Source organism: Talpa europaea (assembly GCF_964194135.1).
Source record: "Talpa europaea genome assembly, chromosome: 3".
Lineage (NCBI taxonomy): Eukaryota > Metazoa > Chordata > Mammalia > Eulipotyphla > Talpidae > Talpa > Talpa europaea.
The window spans coordinates 84,738,284-84,755,622 of NC_140069.1; the positions used below are offsets into that span (position 1 = coordinate 84,738,284).

The 17,339-nt window shown below is 38.5% G+C and overlaps 1 protein-coding gene across 1 annotated transcript in view; it reads right to left on the bottom strand.

Moving 5' to 3' along the window:
* COL28A1 (collagen type XXVIII alpha 1 chain) overlaps positions 1-17,339 on the bottom strand; it is a gene marked incomplete at both ends in the record, with an annotated part of 147,014 nt that overhangs the window by 52,758 nt on the left and 76,917 nt on the right. Inside the window, 2 exons of the mRNA XM_084230583.1 lie at positions 3,090-3,158; positions 5,167-5,235. Coding sequence (XP_084086709.1) covers positions 3,090-3,158; positions 5,167-5,235 — 138 coding nt within the window. The remainder of the gene's footprint in view (positions 1-3,089; positions 3,159-5,166; positions 5,236-17,339) is intronic.

The window sequence follows — 17,339 nt, forward strand, 5'->3', positions numbered from 1 at the left end:
TCACAGTGGGACAAGTCCAAGGTCATTTTGGGACCAAAGACTCATAGTCCCATGGTCAACTATACAATCTGATATTTGTTGTTGAGAAAAAGCACAGAAGCCTGTGAAGGAGCTGGAGCTCCTCAGCAGTAGAGTCACCTGGATCACAGGGGAGACTGCAGAGAAAAAGCAGGCTATCTTGGTAACCAGGGGGGTGAGCCCATCATGCTCTCAGTTTCATAGGAAAGGGCTGCCACAGCATGGTCTTGATGCTCCCAATGCCTTGGGAAATGCAGGAAGAGGGGTTCCCGGACCATGTTTTTCCACAGGGAGAATCAGGACACTCCACGGGGGCATGGGAAGGGCACATTTCTTCTTCCAGACCTGCTAAAGATGCTGGTCTGTTAAGGATTTCCTAAATATCTGCCTAATCATGTCACCCTCTTCTGCCTTAGACTCGGGACCAAACTTATTGCTGTATCCTACAGGATCCTATGGGGCCCTGTCTGTCCCTGTAATCTCAATTCATTCCAATGTGCCATATCGCCACACTCTCTAGGGATCTTAAAGTGTGATGACGGTATAGCCTATAAACTCCATCATGACAAAATTCCTGTATTTTCACTCACTATTTTATACCAGCACTTAGTTTATTTGCCTGATGTAGATGGCACTTAATCAGTACTAGCGGGTGGGTAGATGATTGGTTGAATGAATGACTGAAGAGCCAATATTTTTGCAAAAAAAAGTTATGTGGGTGCTGGAGCAAATCACTTCTGTGATTGTAGTCTGAATCTTTGTCTTCCTCAGAATTGGGATGGCATAGAGATACAGGCCCCAATGTAAAAGGTTAATGGCAACAAAAGCTTCCATCAAACCTTACCAAAAGACAAAGTAACAAAAGCATGTTTCACTGATCCAAATACTTTTAGAAAGGGGTGGGATCTAAGTCAACAAATGAATGTAAGAAATGAACTCTAATTGATCATGTAGCCTTAAAATGAGGTGGAGGAACATTACCAATTTGATTTTTCAGTTCTGCCCCTTTGCAGTGATGGTACAACCAGGATCAGGAAAAGAGTAAGAGTCCTAAGGGACATACATTTCCCTGCTGCCAACAGGATGCCAGGAAATCCAATAAATTTACAGAGGTTTTGTGAGTCAGCTCATTGCCAGGAAACATCAGTTTACAACCCTCCATAGCTTATTACAGTTTACAACCCTCCATAGCTTATTACAACCCTCCAAGCTTATTTCATTGCTGATATGACTAGATACCTGGGAGTTTTTGTGTTGTGTTGGTTCTTTCTCTATGACCATAGTTTCACTCAGAATGGACTCAGAACATGGCATAATATGAAGGTCACAGAAACCAGGTGAGTCAGTTGATGAGGATTCACTATGCGTAATCCATGGTACAATTAATGTGAATAAGAAGCATATGACAGACAATAAAGGTGAGAAAATTGTCACTGGATTTAATGAGGTGGAGATAAGGACTTAGCAGCACATGTGAATTGAGCTCATATTGGTTACAAGAACCGTGACTTAACTGGTGCTGGTAGATTAACCAGTGGACTCATTGTTTAAGCCAACTCATGCAAAACCACATGTAATTACCATCTCCTAATGGTAAAATTTAAGGACTGATATTTAAAGAGTGATATTTATAAAGAGACAAGTTTTTGCTGTTTTTTCCAAATGTGCTATTGGTGTCATGTTGTTTGGCTTTAGTTTGGAATCTGCCCCCAACAGATGAACACTGTTACTTAAAAGACCTGCAGTGCAAGTCCTGGCCTGAGTGATATAGGATGGAAGATTTAACACAGATTAAATGGGGTTTGCTCTTGATTAATTTCACTTTCTACACAGGAGAAAGTGCAGGGAATGTAATTGCAACATAGAATTATGGAACATCTACTATCTTATGTTCCTACTATCTCCTACTTTTCTTACTAAGAAACTACTATTTGAAAAAGAATTTATTTTGCCTTTTCCCATTTTTTAGAGTCAATATCAATTGTCCAAAGTTTTGAAGGTTAACTATTGGAAAACATGAAGGAAGTTTATTTGGGGGGCAAACAATAGAATGAGAGTGTGCCAGTAAAACAATTTTAAAAATTAAAAATGAATCAACACATTGGAAATCAAAGAGGGAATTGTTTGAAATGACATAGCAACCTTTTGATGTCAAATTTTGTCTACTGTGACAGAGGAGACCCTGGGACTCCCACCTTATTAAAAAGACTTGGTTGCTACTGACACAGAAACAAAATGGAATGCAGAGGGGAGTGGATTCCAGTAACAGACTCAGGGGCTAGTGATCCTCAGGATCAGTGTTTCTCTCTCTGGATGCTCAGGAGAACCACTGGAGGGACTTTTAAATGCCAGCACTCAAGCTCTACCTCTTAAGACTAAGATTTGATTATCATGAGACTTGAGTATCATGCAATAGCTCCCCAGTGATTCCACTGTGAGCCTCCTGAAAGACTCAGCCATGGGCTGAGAAGAGGTGAGGAAGATAGAACAAGAGAACATGTAGCTGGGCATACATTCACTCAGTTCAGAAACTAACGAGAACAATAAATCTTTGTAACCATTAAATTCCTCACCGAGCAATTTATGTAATGTTTAGTGTTCCTGAAACTAATATACCATTTTTACACCTTTGGATGATGTCTCTAAATAATGAATGCAGGCCTCCCTGGTGGTGCAGGCAGTTGAGCTCAGCACTGTGAAGCTGTCTGCTGCCTCTGCAGCATGGGTTCGATCCCAGCCGGCCACGGAGATACCCACATGGCACAGCAGACCTCTCCTGTCTTGCCCACTGCTCCCATCAGCAGTGTATTTCAGTCAAGGCTGCCTGTTCTGTTCCCCACTCTGTCTCTGGTGAATCCTCTCACCCTCCCACACATCTGGCCTGTACCCTGGTTCTTGTATGCATGAATAAATAAATCTTTAAAAAAATAAATAATGGATGCAACTGTAACTACTAAGCTTTTATTAAGGAATTAAATCCATTCCATAATAGTCATACTTTCTGTCATCTACAGTCTCTTCCCATTGCCCTAGTGAATTGAGAGATGACTGGCACAGTCATGTTTACTTACTTTAATTCCTTGCAATCCATATCCAGGGGGGCCCGGGGGACCAGGCAGTCCTTTCTGCCCCATATCACCCTGTTGGAAGATTGAAAGAAATGAAACAGAAGCTTGAGGAAGAAACAATGTAGTACTGCTCTCAGCTTTATTTTTACTTTGTCATGTTGCCCACAAGCTATATAATATTTTATAAAAAAGCAATGCTTTTCCAAAATTTTAATTTTAATTTCAATACTCCCTTGAAAAATCCTACATATGATCTGAATATAAAGAACGAGGTAAGGCAGAGGTGCTTGGCTTCATGCAAGTATTGGCTTGGGAGACTTATCTTCTTATGCATCTCTAACTGCCCTCTGACCAACCCTTAAAACATCAGAGGTGTGAAGACCACTTACACATAATTCTTTGTAACCTTAAATGGTGCTCCATTTTAATATGGAGTTTAGCAAAAGAGTCAATGAAAATTGATGTGACTGTGTTTTGAGATTTCAAGAAGTGTAAGTGAAGTAAGTGAAGTTGTAAGTACATCCTTCCCCAATATATATTCTTTACATCATAAGCTGATCCACTTTTTTTGAGAAAAGACTTCTGCATTGAGTTAAGATTGAAAAATGTTCTATGCCACAGTATACGCCTCTTCTGGGAGATCCCTTGGGCACATAAGTATATTAAAGTCTCTAAAAAGTCCCACAATAGAGAGATTAGTTTAGCTTTTCTCAGATTAGTTCATCCCAGAAGTTCCCAAACTAACATTTCATGCAATTAGCCTTTAGAAATGCTAGATTAATTTTTAGATTAATTTCTAGATTAATAGGTTAGTCTTTTACATTCCAATAGAGAAAAAAAATCTTTATATTTTCTGATTGAAAGAGGATGACATGAGCATTGACAAAAAGTTTAAACAGAAATAAAAACAATAAAGAAGAAAAAATAGACCCCTTTTACTATCACAGTTATGGCAACTACTAATATCCTCATCCATACAAACTGATCTGTAATTTAAGTAAGAAATTGCCTTCTGCTGAAATGTGAATGAGTGGGGAAAGACAAAAACAAAGGCTAAACTGAGAACCTTGGTAATTCTGGGAACCTCAACAAAATCTTGACTCAAAATTTTCCTCTTCCCTCTTGGATAGTGAGATTCTAATTAATTTCTCTGCCTTCTGAGTGTAAATACAAGTATTTGAAAACTGAATTTGTGGTGGGTGGCTTATTGAAACTTGTTTTGCCTATGAACCTGCCTGATGCTTCACCTTTTTGAGAAAATCAAAGAACTATTTGTTAAGCAAGTGAATAAACAATTAAAACAGGGTTTCTCAGCTTCATTATTATTGGCATTTTGAGCTGGAGAAATTTTTGTACTGGGGTGCAGTCTTGTGCATTGTTGGGTGTTCAACAGCACCTCTGTTTTCTCTACCCACTAGAGGCTACTATCCTCCTCTCCAGTGTTGACACCTTCACATTTTCTCCTCCTTGCATTGTCAGATGTCCCCTTCTGGGGCAGAGAGGGAAGGACAAAATCTCCCTCATTGAGAATTACTGGATTAAAAGAATCAAAGGAAGAATAATCACCGAATTGGAGGGGATAAAGCAAAAGAAATTGAAATGAGAGCAAAGGAAAACAATGTTCCCATTACCTTATATGGGAACAGTACATCTAGATCCTTGTACTAAGACCCTGAGAGAAAGTACTGTACACATGTGACACAACAGATGTATGAGCTGGTGTCCTGTTGAGGCCATCGGATCCCCCCCTGACCAAAGTCAAAGTGTGTGTTTTACGATCGTATGTATCTTAAGGTGTGTATCTTAAGACCTCTAAGGAATCTGGAAATATCTTGAGCACTCTGCAACCACTTTCTTGAGAGACACCAACTTTCTAATTTCTTTAGGGAGGCAAATGACTTTATAACAAACTTATATGTTCTGTTTTACTGAAAGTCATGTCATGAGAAAAGACTTTTTAACCAGTAATCAAGAAAAACAGAAGTCGATACCCAAATGAACACTGACTATGAAGTCAATGTTCAACTTGTCCTCATTGATAGCACCTAATTTTCATGCAAAGACCAACCTGAGAACTCACCTTTGGTCCCTGGGTTCCTATGCCCCGAGGCCCAGAGGGACCTGGAGGGCCTCTCACACCAGGCTCTCCCTGAAACAATACAGTCAATGACAAGATGCTGGTTAAACAAATGACCCCAGACTTTCAGTTGTAGAATACATCATATTAGACTATGCTTTCAAAAATACTTTTTAAAAATCTAAAATCCTTGAATTTAATGAAGATTAACTGAGCCTTTTCTTGCAGATCACTTTCCTATCCTTGATACTATGTCTTTATCTCCCTTTGTTTTCATTTTTTTATTGCCCACTGTACAGTCTTCAAGTCAACTGACACAGGTCCATTTCAAAGCAATCAAGTCAATTAACTTTTTGGCAACCTTGTGATATGCTCTCCTCTGGAATTTGGAAAAGTAATTACTGCTACTGTGAATTGAGGAATAAAAAAGAGACACGAAAAAACAACCATTAAAAGATGTAGTCCCAACCAGAACAAGTTGTTATTATTAATTTTTGTACAAAGATTATGCTATGTGGGTTAGAGAGGGCTGTCAGATTCTGCTACGAGGCAGTTGTGACTGTGGGGTAAACTTCACAAAGGCTTTCAGTTCCTCCACAGTATAACAGCTTCATAACAGGCAACTGTCAACAGAAAAGAGGTGAGAACTGAGGTCAAACCTATCTGAAATGTGCATAATGGAAAGAAGCAGAGAATAAAAGCCTCTTCATTAGCCACCTTCTGTATACCCAACACTATGCTAGTCATGTTCATCTGTGTTATTTGAAATAATGTAGTATTCACAACAATCCTGTGTTAGAATGTGACTAATTTACCTAACTCCTCTGAACTTCAGTAACTCCATCAGATTTATACCTAAATTTCATGGGGATACAATAAAGTAAGACAAAGAATGTGAAGGTTCCTCCCACAGTGTCCAGCATGAAGTAGGCATTTGGTAAATGTTAACTCCCACCTCAGCTGCTTTATTAAAGAGGAAACTAAAGTCTACCTGGGGGTGCACAGCTACTAAGAAGCATGGCTAGGAGGATGTGGAGAAATAGGAACTCTCATATGTTGTCAGTACAGACACGTTGGTTTTGCAGTTTTTTGAAAAGTTCAAGATAAATTTACCATATGATCTAGTAATTTAATTCCTAGGTATACACCCCAGGAAAATGAAAACATGTCCACAGAAAGACTTACATATGAATGCTCTTGGCAGCATTGTTCATAATGGCCCCAAACTGGAAACACCTTCAATATCCATCAACTGATAAATGGATAGACAAAATGTGCTGGATTCAGCAATAAAAAGGAGCAAACTATGGACAATATGAATGAAGCTCAAAAAAGTTATTTGCAATGAAACAACCCAGATATATGGAGACCACATATTACATGATTCCATCTATATGAAATGTCCAGAAAAGATAATTCTATAGAGACAAAATATTTGTGTATCACTGCTTGGGCCAAGAATAGGAGCTCGGGCAATGATTTCAATATAAATAGGTACAAGGGATTTTATTGGTGAGGTGAGGTGGGGGAGGATGAAAATGTCTTAAAACTAATTTGTGGTGATTGCTATACAACTTTGTAAGTTTGCTAAATATAATCATTGCATTGGGTGAATTCTCTGATATAAACAATATGCCTCAATAAAATGATAAGGAAAAAATGAAAAGAATCAGAGCCAAGCTTTGAACCTGGGGCGCCCAGTCTCTTTGCCCTATGTTCTGTCTTTTCTGTGTCCTTTTAGGAGCTGAATAACATAGCTTTCCATGCCAAAATTATGGATTATAAGAAATGATTAATTGTTTATCTAGAGAAATGGCCTCTCCTTTAATTAACTTTACTTTCTACTTACAAACCCTAAAATACCTCTGGAAAGAACACAGACAACTTTTAAACTATATTTATTACTGATTTAATTCTCATAATCTCTATTTTCACAATTACATTTTGCTTTACATTTTCACAATTCCCTTTTGCTTCAGGACACGTATGTTTCTAATCTCTTGTTCCTCTCACTTCCTCTTAGTACTTAGCTGCTTTTAAGGCTACAGGTACAATTATCTGTTTAATACCTCTCACCTCTGACTCCCAACTCTGAGTGACCCCAAGTTTCTGTCAGCTCAAATGATCACTTCTACCATCAAGATTTCCAAGTGAAAATCTTGAATGTCCTGTATTTTATGCATTTCTATTATCTCCCTTAAATTACCTCTGAAGTACCTTTAGGGCAGTGAGAGTCTCCATGACACTAGGCTGATTCATATATTTCATATATATATTCATATATTTCATATATTCATATATTTTTACACTGTCCAACAAAACAGAACATAGGTGAACACAGTTAAAAAGATTTTACCTATAATCATTAAATGTTTTATCAAAAATAATTCTGTTCTTTGTCCAGACACCCTCAACCTGGGCATCTGGGAGTGCTCAATTTTTTTCCCCTATAAATCAATGGTAATAAAATCCCTAGAACCCCAAAATAATGTGCCAAATTATACCAAAGGAACATTCTGCTTTGGGACATGGGGGAAACCTGCATTCAAGAGGCAAATGTTAAAACTTTATGCGGCCAGTGCCTGAAATTTGCTTTAGAATAATGCATTGTGGGAGGATGGGGGGGGGGCTTGGGTGGGGAATGAAACCTAGGGAATAAAGATAAAACAAGATTGCCCACATGTTGATCATTGTTGAGGAAGCACAGAGGGCAGTTCTTTTTAGTAGTCCTTCTAATAATTCTCATAACAAGATGTTCTTAATAATATATTTATTAAATCCACAAACATTGCTCAATAAAAATCTCACCAATGAGGGTAAGGAAAGATTATTGTGATGTTCACTCATAATAAGGAGGAGAATGGAAAATTTATTTATTTTTTATTTATTTATTTATTTATTTTTATATAGAGGCATGTTTTCTTTCTTTCTTTCTTTCTTTCTTTCTTTGTTTTTGTTTATACATGCACTGGGTACAGTCAGAAGCACGGGAGGGTGAGAGAATTCACCAGAGCCAGAGCGGAGAACAGAGCAGGCAGAAGGACCGAAGTACACTGCTGAGGGGAGCAGCGGGCGGCAGGAGAGGTCTGCATGCCATGTGGGACCCTCCTCCGGTGGCCGGGGAGCAGCCGGGGATCGAACCGGCGCTGCAGAGGCCGCGGGCAGCTTTGCAACCCAGCGCTCAACCGCTGCGCCACCGGGGAGGCCCGAGAATGGAAAATTTAAAGATAAAAAGGTGGTCAAAGGGGAAAGAGCACACAGATGGATTCAGTATCATTATTAATATAACTGACATGGTGTTTTATGTACCAAATCCCACATAATTTTTTAAGGACTTGAAAAGAAGGCAGAGTGAAACTCTTTTATCAAGTAATATTTCTTTTAACAAAGAATTTGACACTATTTCATGATATTTTTCTTATTGAATGATTTTAGTTAAAAGCTTCTCAAACAGTATTAATCTCTCTCTCTCTCTCTCTCTCTCTCTCTCTCTCTCTCTCTCTATCTCTCACACACACACACACACACACACACACACACACACAAAACCAAGAAAGGAAAGCAAGTGGGAAAAGTTGAAATAAGTGTGAATTTACTTTAGGCTTGCATTGTCAAAATTTTGTCGATATTCATTTTCTCCTTTGTATTCTGTCTTACTCTGTTCCCCCAACACTCTTTTTTTAGCAGTGACTAAAAGTGAAATGCAATATGACAGCTGACCCTGAGATCACCTTATTGTCCTTTCTATCCTTGAACCTTAGCCAATGAGTTCTTTTAAGAATACTCAGGTCATATGTGATACTGCAGGGTTAACCTTGAACAAGTTGGCCATCCTTCTACATGAAGTTATTGACATATAACTGTGTTTTATCTAGCAAACCTATATATATAACCTGATATGATTGTATGACTCTGATGAGACTTTAGCTTAAATTAATCTAGAATTAAATATCCTGCAGATGTTAGAATTGGTCTACAACATAGAATTAGGTTTGTTCCTAGAGGGTTACACACACATGAAATTGTGTGTATATGTGTGTGTGTGCCTCTGTCTATCTATTTTTCAATAAATGGGTCTTTTAAGAACTTAATGAGCTGTGTGAATGCATAGACACAGTGTCTCTCCACTACAGTGGGATCTTGAGAATGGGTAGTGTCTTGTTCCATGGGCCTGTGCCAACGCTAAGCCACAACAGGCGAATGCATCAAGAAGATTCACTTTGTCACTGTTAGCACTGGGTCTGCCAATTGAAGCTCCAGTGATCCTAAGAAGTGTGCTTACTATGCTATTACTGACAGTGGATAGAGGACATTCACAAATGAAAGGCATTACAACAGGTTCTTACATAGCTGGACTTAGCCTCCCAAGCAGGATCTGAAGGTTGTTGGAGCCTGCAGGGGGAGCTCTCGCATCAGGAGATAATGAATAGACCTGAAAGCATATTCTAGAGTTGCCATTGGCAACTACCATCCATCAATTTCATAACACCACAGCCTAAATCCTATACCTCCCCTCCTACTCCCACTACTTCAAAAAAGAATAAATAACTGTTCAGACTGCCTAAATCTTTTCAGCCCACAAAAGGGGTCTAGATGGGATATGCTCCTTTCATTTTCTTTCTTTCTTTTTTAAAAGATTTATTTATACAAGAACCAGGGTACAGGCCAGATGTGCGGGAGGGTGAGAGGACTCACCAGAGGCAGAGCGGGGAACAGACCAGGCAGACTAACGAAATACACTGCTGAGGGGAGCAGCGGGCGAGACAGGAGAAGTCGGCCGCGCCATGTGGGACCCTCGCAGGCTGGCCAGGATCGAACAGGCACCGCAGAGGCTGCGGACAGCTTCACAGCGTGGCGCTCAACTGCCTGTGCCACGAGGGGAGGCCCTACTCCTTTCATTTTCATAGGATGTGGCCAAATTTAGGATTATGTACAGTGCTTATATGTGTGAACTTCCATGATTCAGTGAAGATTTGACTTAGGCCCTAATCTTGCAGAATAGTTAATTTCAATCCCTTTAATGTCATGTATAATCTTATGATGGTCCTAGTGATTATTCATTGAACTTTTCACTTTACAAAAGTAAGAAAAAGAGAGCAACACACTATCATACGCATTCATTTTCTATTGGTAAATCTTTGCTCTGGTTAATATTAAAACCATTGTAATTGATTATAATATAATTAATACTTAACATTTATTTTGTGACAGGCACTTTTCATTCATTATCTGATCCTGTCAACTTACTTCATTTTACAGATAAAGGAAACGGAGCCTAGAGAGGATACTTAATTTGCCAAAACCATGTAACTGGAAGCATTTCATACCTCAGGCTGACTTCATTGCTTAGAACTGCTACTACTAAATGCTTTAATGTGCTAGAATTCATAAAATGTTCTATGGACATTATTGCATTAATTATCCCAAGTCACAATGAGGAGGCTAAGTCTCAGAGAAATTAAATGACTTGCTGAAGTCTGGGGCTAATAAGTGGCAAAGGTTACAAGTAGAGCAATAATAAGGAAGTAATCTGCTACATTTTCTGTGTTTTATAAGATTTAATTATAGAATTTGAGAAAATAGTGGCCTTAGAGACAAAACAGCCCATTAGATTATTTCTGCCTTTCCCCACACATACTAACATAAATCCTTAATCACTATTTCTTCCTTTGTTTGTGCCAATTAAGTCCCTGTCACCCTTTGAGAGGACCATGGAAGCAAGTTATAGTTATTCTGAAAGTGATTTCATGCTTTTCTACTTTGGAGAAAATAAAAAGCAAATTGAATTCACTGTGACAAGAATTAGCCCCTTAAGAATTTTTCAAGGAATGGTACTCCTGAAGATTCTACTAAATGATAAAAGGAGGGAATGAGTGAGTTTTAAAATAAGATAGAAGCCAAAGTGATGATTAGCAGATGCAAAAAGTTCCTTTATGACTTATAACTAAAATTAAGTTTCTTAGGCCCCAGCTACCAAACATAAGCACCAGTCTGGAATGAATTGTGTCATGAGCATATGTAGTGATTTAGTAACTCTTCAGTACCTCACTCATAGTTGTCAGGATGTAAATGGAAATTTCAGAATCCTTCTTCTAAGCTTATTGACAGACAAACCAGATATTGATTATATGTACTGATTATTGACTGATGATTGTCATATCACTCAATTACTTCTCACTGATACCCTTTTATATAAAAAGGGAGGCAGTATAATGTTGGGGTGGCAGTAAGGTAATAACTTTTTAAAATGCTAGAAAACAAGTACTTAAGTCAAGTCACTATAACATTATTTTAGCATATTCCCCAACTTTTAATTTCCAAATATTAAAATAATTTTAATTCTTTGCATCAGTTTCTCTCTTAGAATTTTAACATTCCCCTAAAGCATCAATTTCTCAAGGTCCATGATAATTTAAAAACTTGTTTTAAGATTTGGGGTGATTTACTATCGATTGTTTCTTTCATTTCTCACAATCAACCCATCAAACATGAGCCAATGATTCCCCTGTGCTAGGAATCTCATTTCTTATTTAACTGAACTAGAAACCTTGAAAATAGAAACATTGATAGAGTCCTTGACAACAGGGAGAAGAGAAGGCTTGCTCATGCTGGGATTCAATATAATTTTCCATTGGGGGGAAGTTCCTCCAGTCTACACGATTAAAAATAAAAATGTGCTGATGGTGATGTGGGTGGGTGAATGTTAAGAGGGTTCAGTGTGTTCTCCAGGGCTGGTGGGAAGGTATTATGTTCTCCGGGCAGAGAAATGCAGAGCTAGGAAAACTGTAAGGAGAGATAAAAGCAATGCTGAAAGTCATGAGATAAACTGGAATACAGCTCTGATTTTACAGGTTATACATCAAACTGAATTGGGGAGTGACTTTGAAAACTCACCTCATCAAGTTTTCCTGGTTTTCATTGTGACCTTTTTGAAATCTAAGATCAGATTGAATGGCATTTAAATTTGAGATGGCCCTGACTTTATTAGTCTTGTTCTTGAGCTGATTGTCCTACCTGTGGTAAATTTGCAGTATTGTCATAGGTGGGTTTCAACTCTGATGTAGAATCACAGACGCTTAACTTCACTATCATTGAGTCTGTCTTCTAGGTTAGTCCTCGCTGTCAGTGTTTAAAATGGAGTTCCTTGTCCAGCGCATGTCTGCTCATGGATTCACAAATTCCTAATGCATCCCTGTGTGAATTACTCCTCTGTTCCTCCACTGCCTGTCAGTGGTGTGCACATATGTGAGCCATTGCAAGAGAACAGAGGGGTGATTCAGATGCTGGGAACATTTTTAGAATAATGATACACAGTGGAATTTCACATGGGCTTGCATTTTTAATTTATGACTATGGGCCACTTTTGTCAAATACAGCATGTATTTACAATAGTCAAACATTTAAGGCTTTTGAAAAATGTTTAACTCCTTTGGGTTTGGGTTTGTGCTTCTCTTCCATGTTTATATAACTTAAGCTTTCACAATGGAAAAGCTAGAATGCAAAGAGAAACAAACCAACTGTACATGAAATTGTGCCGAGATAGTTAGAAGACAGACTGCATTGAATATTGAGCATCTGTGGGTTAGGCCAAGTCATTCTTTCTGCTCTGATTTATTCATCCATTTGGTCTTTTATTTTTTCATCCATATTCATATTCTCCCTCTCAAACGTAAACACAATATCGTATCAAAATTGTTTATATTGTAAGGAGGCAAGTTGTTCAACCTTTCATGTTCTCGATTTCCTTATCTCTAAAATAATGGAGCTGTTAAAAAAATCTGGAACTACTTAGGTAGGTAGCATATAATGTATAATTTAGGAAGTTTATAATATATAATATGTAGTACTTGGATAATATATACTATAATGACAACAAAACCCACCAAGTCTGTTTTACTTACAGATTTTTTCCAACTACTTGATAGTTAAAAGGTCCCTGGAGGACCCTAAAAGTCAAGTTAGATTCCCCTGAAAGTACAGATTGGCCTAAGCTCAATGACTGCAAAGCTCTGGTGAAGGCCACATATTTCTCTGTGATGACTGAAGGGGACTGAAAAAGCTAAGACAGGTGTTTGGTAGAAGGCACCTGCCTTTATGGAGCGCAGGAGAGTCACTCCTTATTCTCCTTTTAGGAGACCAAGAACAACTCTTAACCGCCAGACATATCGGGGAATCAGTTCTTGGCTACCTGTGCCACACAAGCATCAGTGGTGAAAATACAGGAGCAAAGGAGTTATCTGAGCTTCTTAAAGGGACATGAGACTTACACATGATTGTCCCCCAAGTAACAACGGGTCCCCCTAGTCTCCAGAGACCTGGTAGAGAAAGGCAGGCAGTGTTGAGGTTGCCTACCCTGTCAATGAGCCAGGAGTTTGGGCCTCAGGGTCAGGACACCTAGTGAGTTTTAAAACACATCGATTGTCTCTGTGGAAGTTGTAGTTTGTACAGGAATTTTAGAAATTTCTCAGCAGTCCTCATTAACATTTGGATTAAATTCAAGGTAATTATATATAGAAGTACCAAAACCACCAATGTCATATGGATTTCTTCCACTTGGGAAAAAACTATGGTGCACCACAGGGTTTGAGTTGTCAAGGATTGCTTTGTATGTTTTGAAACAGAAGTTCTGATTCTAATGTCTATGTCATGTGCTGACCACATGTGAACTTAATTAAATATCATAAAAATGTACCATAAATTAATCATCAACCTTAATGGTTTCCTTATTTCAAAACACATTGGCGTTAATGCCCTAAGGCTGATATTTTCAGGTGACTACACTTTAAATGAAAAAATATCATATATGTTTATAGAACCAGACACACACATACATATACAGACATTTCCACATATTTACATTTTCTCAGCCATTTTAACTCAAAATGAAAGGAGAGGAAATTTGCATATATTTAAATCTTGTACTTTTGCTACTATTGACAATTTTAGGTATTTTGAGAGTCTAATCACCACTTGATTAAGGCAGGACAAGGTTACATGGAATTAGAAATTAGACATTTTGAATTATCTCCCTTTTTTGCCAGTTTCTGTTCATGTGTGTAGGTGTTTCCAAATTTTTTTTTTTTAAAGGCTACATAGACACCTTAAGGCTTCTGTAAAAGACAAAAGACGGGTTTGAGTTTTTTAAAAACTGCCTGTATTTTCAAGTTTATAATCCAAGTTCTTTAAGACTAGTACACATGCCTAACATCTCCTTCGGGAGATAGTGATTTCCAGGATTACACACTTTCTCAACCTCCACAGAAAAACAACAGGCAACAGATAGCAGGAAAAGGCAGCTGAGAAGAGGCTGGCAGACAGGGTAGGAGCCAGCGAATGAATGTCTTCTCTTTGCTCACCCTCCAGTGTAGCCTCACAGATAATGAATTTTAATCAAGACACATCTTGTGGCAGCATGTTAGCTATTTTTTTTTTTAAATAGGCAGGCTAAATTTTGTAAGACCACATTTTTTTCAATTTTTCTCCTTAAAATGCATATGAAAATAGATAAAAAATAGTTTCAGAGGGAAATGGTATATGAAATCATTTAGTAATTTTTTTAATCTGCATGTTAAATAAACCAACACAGTGGAATATTCACAAGGATCAAACTTAAGAAAATAATCTGTTTTAGTATCTTTATTACTATTGCCAAATGTAAAGCAGTAATATACTGGTATAATTATATATGTGTGTGTGTGTATACACACACACAATGTATACATACAATTTTATATATGTGTGTATATATGTATACACACACTATATATATATTATGTTACATGGTATTAATACCATGTTTTACATAAAATATGTACAGTAATCTACTCTGGAAATGCTAATGATCATGTTTCCACTGGAATACAAATACATTTTGTTTCCTGCTGTTATTTTTTAAAAAGATTTTATTTATGCATAGCAGAACTGGGGTGTAGGCCAGAGGTACAGGGGGGTGAGAGGATTCACCAGAGATAGAGTGGGGAACAGAACAGGCAGACTGACAGAAATACACTGTTGAGGGGAGCAGCGGGCAAGCCAGGAGAGGTCTGCTGCACCATATGGGTAACTCCCTGGCCAGTGATCAAACTCAAACTCATGCTGCAGTGATTGTGGATGGCTTCATAGTGCTGAGATTTAACCCCTTGTGCCATCAGGGAGGTCCTCATGCTGTATTTTTAAATAGGAGTAGGCTTTTACTTCCTTAACTTAAGGTATATCTACTTCAATAAACTAAAACTTTTACCAGTGCTTTACATAGAGCCAAAAATAGCAAGGTTTATATATTTAAATTTGTCTCTTTTTAAAATTTAACATTTTGAGGAATACTGTGCCGTAAAGGAAAAAAATGGTACTTTGATATCCAAGGTCAGTACAATTTATTGACAAAAAAGTGTGTTAGAGGATCGGATTCAATCCTGAGTTAGACAAAGCCAGAAAACTGATAAAAGCACCTTGGTTTTGTCTCCCCTGTGCTGCACTTTTAGACACATCCTCTCCCTGAACTCTCATCATTACCCTGAGAGAGACAGACAGCGATCAACCTCTCCTTTAGATGACATCAATGCCATGTTTCTCCAATCTTTCCTTCTACCAGGAGAAAGATAAAAAAGGCACCTGCCCCATTGTATGGAAGTAATATCAAGATGTCACTCCAGATTGCTGGGGCAGAGACCAAATAACAAAGACAAAATGTTGATATTGATCACTTATAACATACTTCTCTAGTGCCTGGAAGTATTTGATAATCTGAGTAGATATATTTCTAAGGCAAAATTCTCTCTTTTGGGTAATATGGATTATTCATTTTCTATTCATTTAACATGTTCTAAAGATCCCGCTGAGTAACATGCTGACTATATGTGCCAGGAATTTAGGGAAAAAGCCAAAGACCTGCCTTCAGGAAAACTTATACCCTTGTAGACTGTACAGAGCAGTAGATAAGCAAGGTGATTTTAGAAAGTGATATATGCTATGGAAGAAATACAAAGTGGGGGTGTCATAGTGATGTGGAAAGGATTATTTTTTGTATGGATGGTCAAGGAGGTGAGATTTGAGCTGAGAGCTAAAGACCGAGGGCAGGAAAGTGGGGCCAAGGACAGGCAGTGAGGGGGGAGGGAGCAGGCTTGGGTCATGAAGGGGCTCACAGGCAATGGAAAGTGGTTAGAGCTTGTTTAAAGTGTAAAGAGAAGCCAACAGAGTGATAAGAGGATAGAATCTGATTTATGATTGAAAAAAAAATATTTTGCCTACTAAGTAATGTCAGGGCAGATACACAAGGAAGACCAGAGAAGAGGTCATTTTAATAGCCTAGAAAATCAATAATAGATGATTGTGATGTGCCCTGGTGGAGGCAAAAGTTGAGAACAGCAACCAGAATCAATATATATATATATATATTTTTTTTTAAGATTTATTTATTTATTTATACAAGCACTGGGTATAGTCAGAAGCGCAGGAGGGTGAGAGAATTCACCAGAGTCAAAGCGGGGAACAGAACAGGCAGACCGACAAAGTACACTGCTGAGGGGGGCAGCGGGCATGGCATGAGAGGTCTGCGCGCCATGTGGGACCCTCGCCCGGCGGCTGGGGATCGAACCGGTGCTGCAGAGGCTGCGGGCAGCTTTGCAGCCCAGCTCTCAACAGCTGCGCCACCAGGGGAGGCCCAACATATACTTTAATGGTATAACTGACAAGATGATCAAGGGATAGACGTGAAGGGAAGAAGGGGGAAGGAAGGAACCAAGAATGACTCAGGCTCCTGGAGGAAGCATGGGAAGATGGTAGAGCTTCTTACAGGCTGATGGGATAGAAATCAAGGTTCTATTTTGAATGTTAGTTTAGCAATGTCTGTAAGAAATCTAAGAGGATATACATGATAAGAAGCTTGAAATGTGAGGTAGAGCTTAGAGGAGGGAAAATAGAAATTTGGAAGCCATCAGCACTTGGATGGTGGTTAAGATCATGGCACTGGATGTGAGTGCCTAGGAGAGAGCATGGTCAGAGGAGACAAGAGGGCTCTGAACTGAATTCTCATGTTGAAAGTAAGACAGAGCAGCAAAGGAAAATTAAAGCAGCTACCAGGAAAGGAGTAGTAAAACCATTAAGTTGGCCTACACCTTCAAATCATTGTGGGTCCCCAGGAAGTCCATAGATAAATAATTAGGATAAATAATATCAAT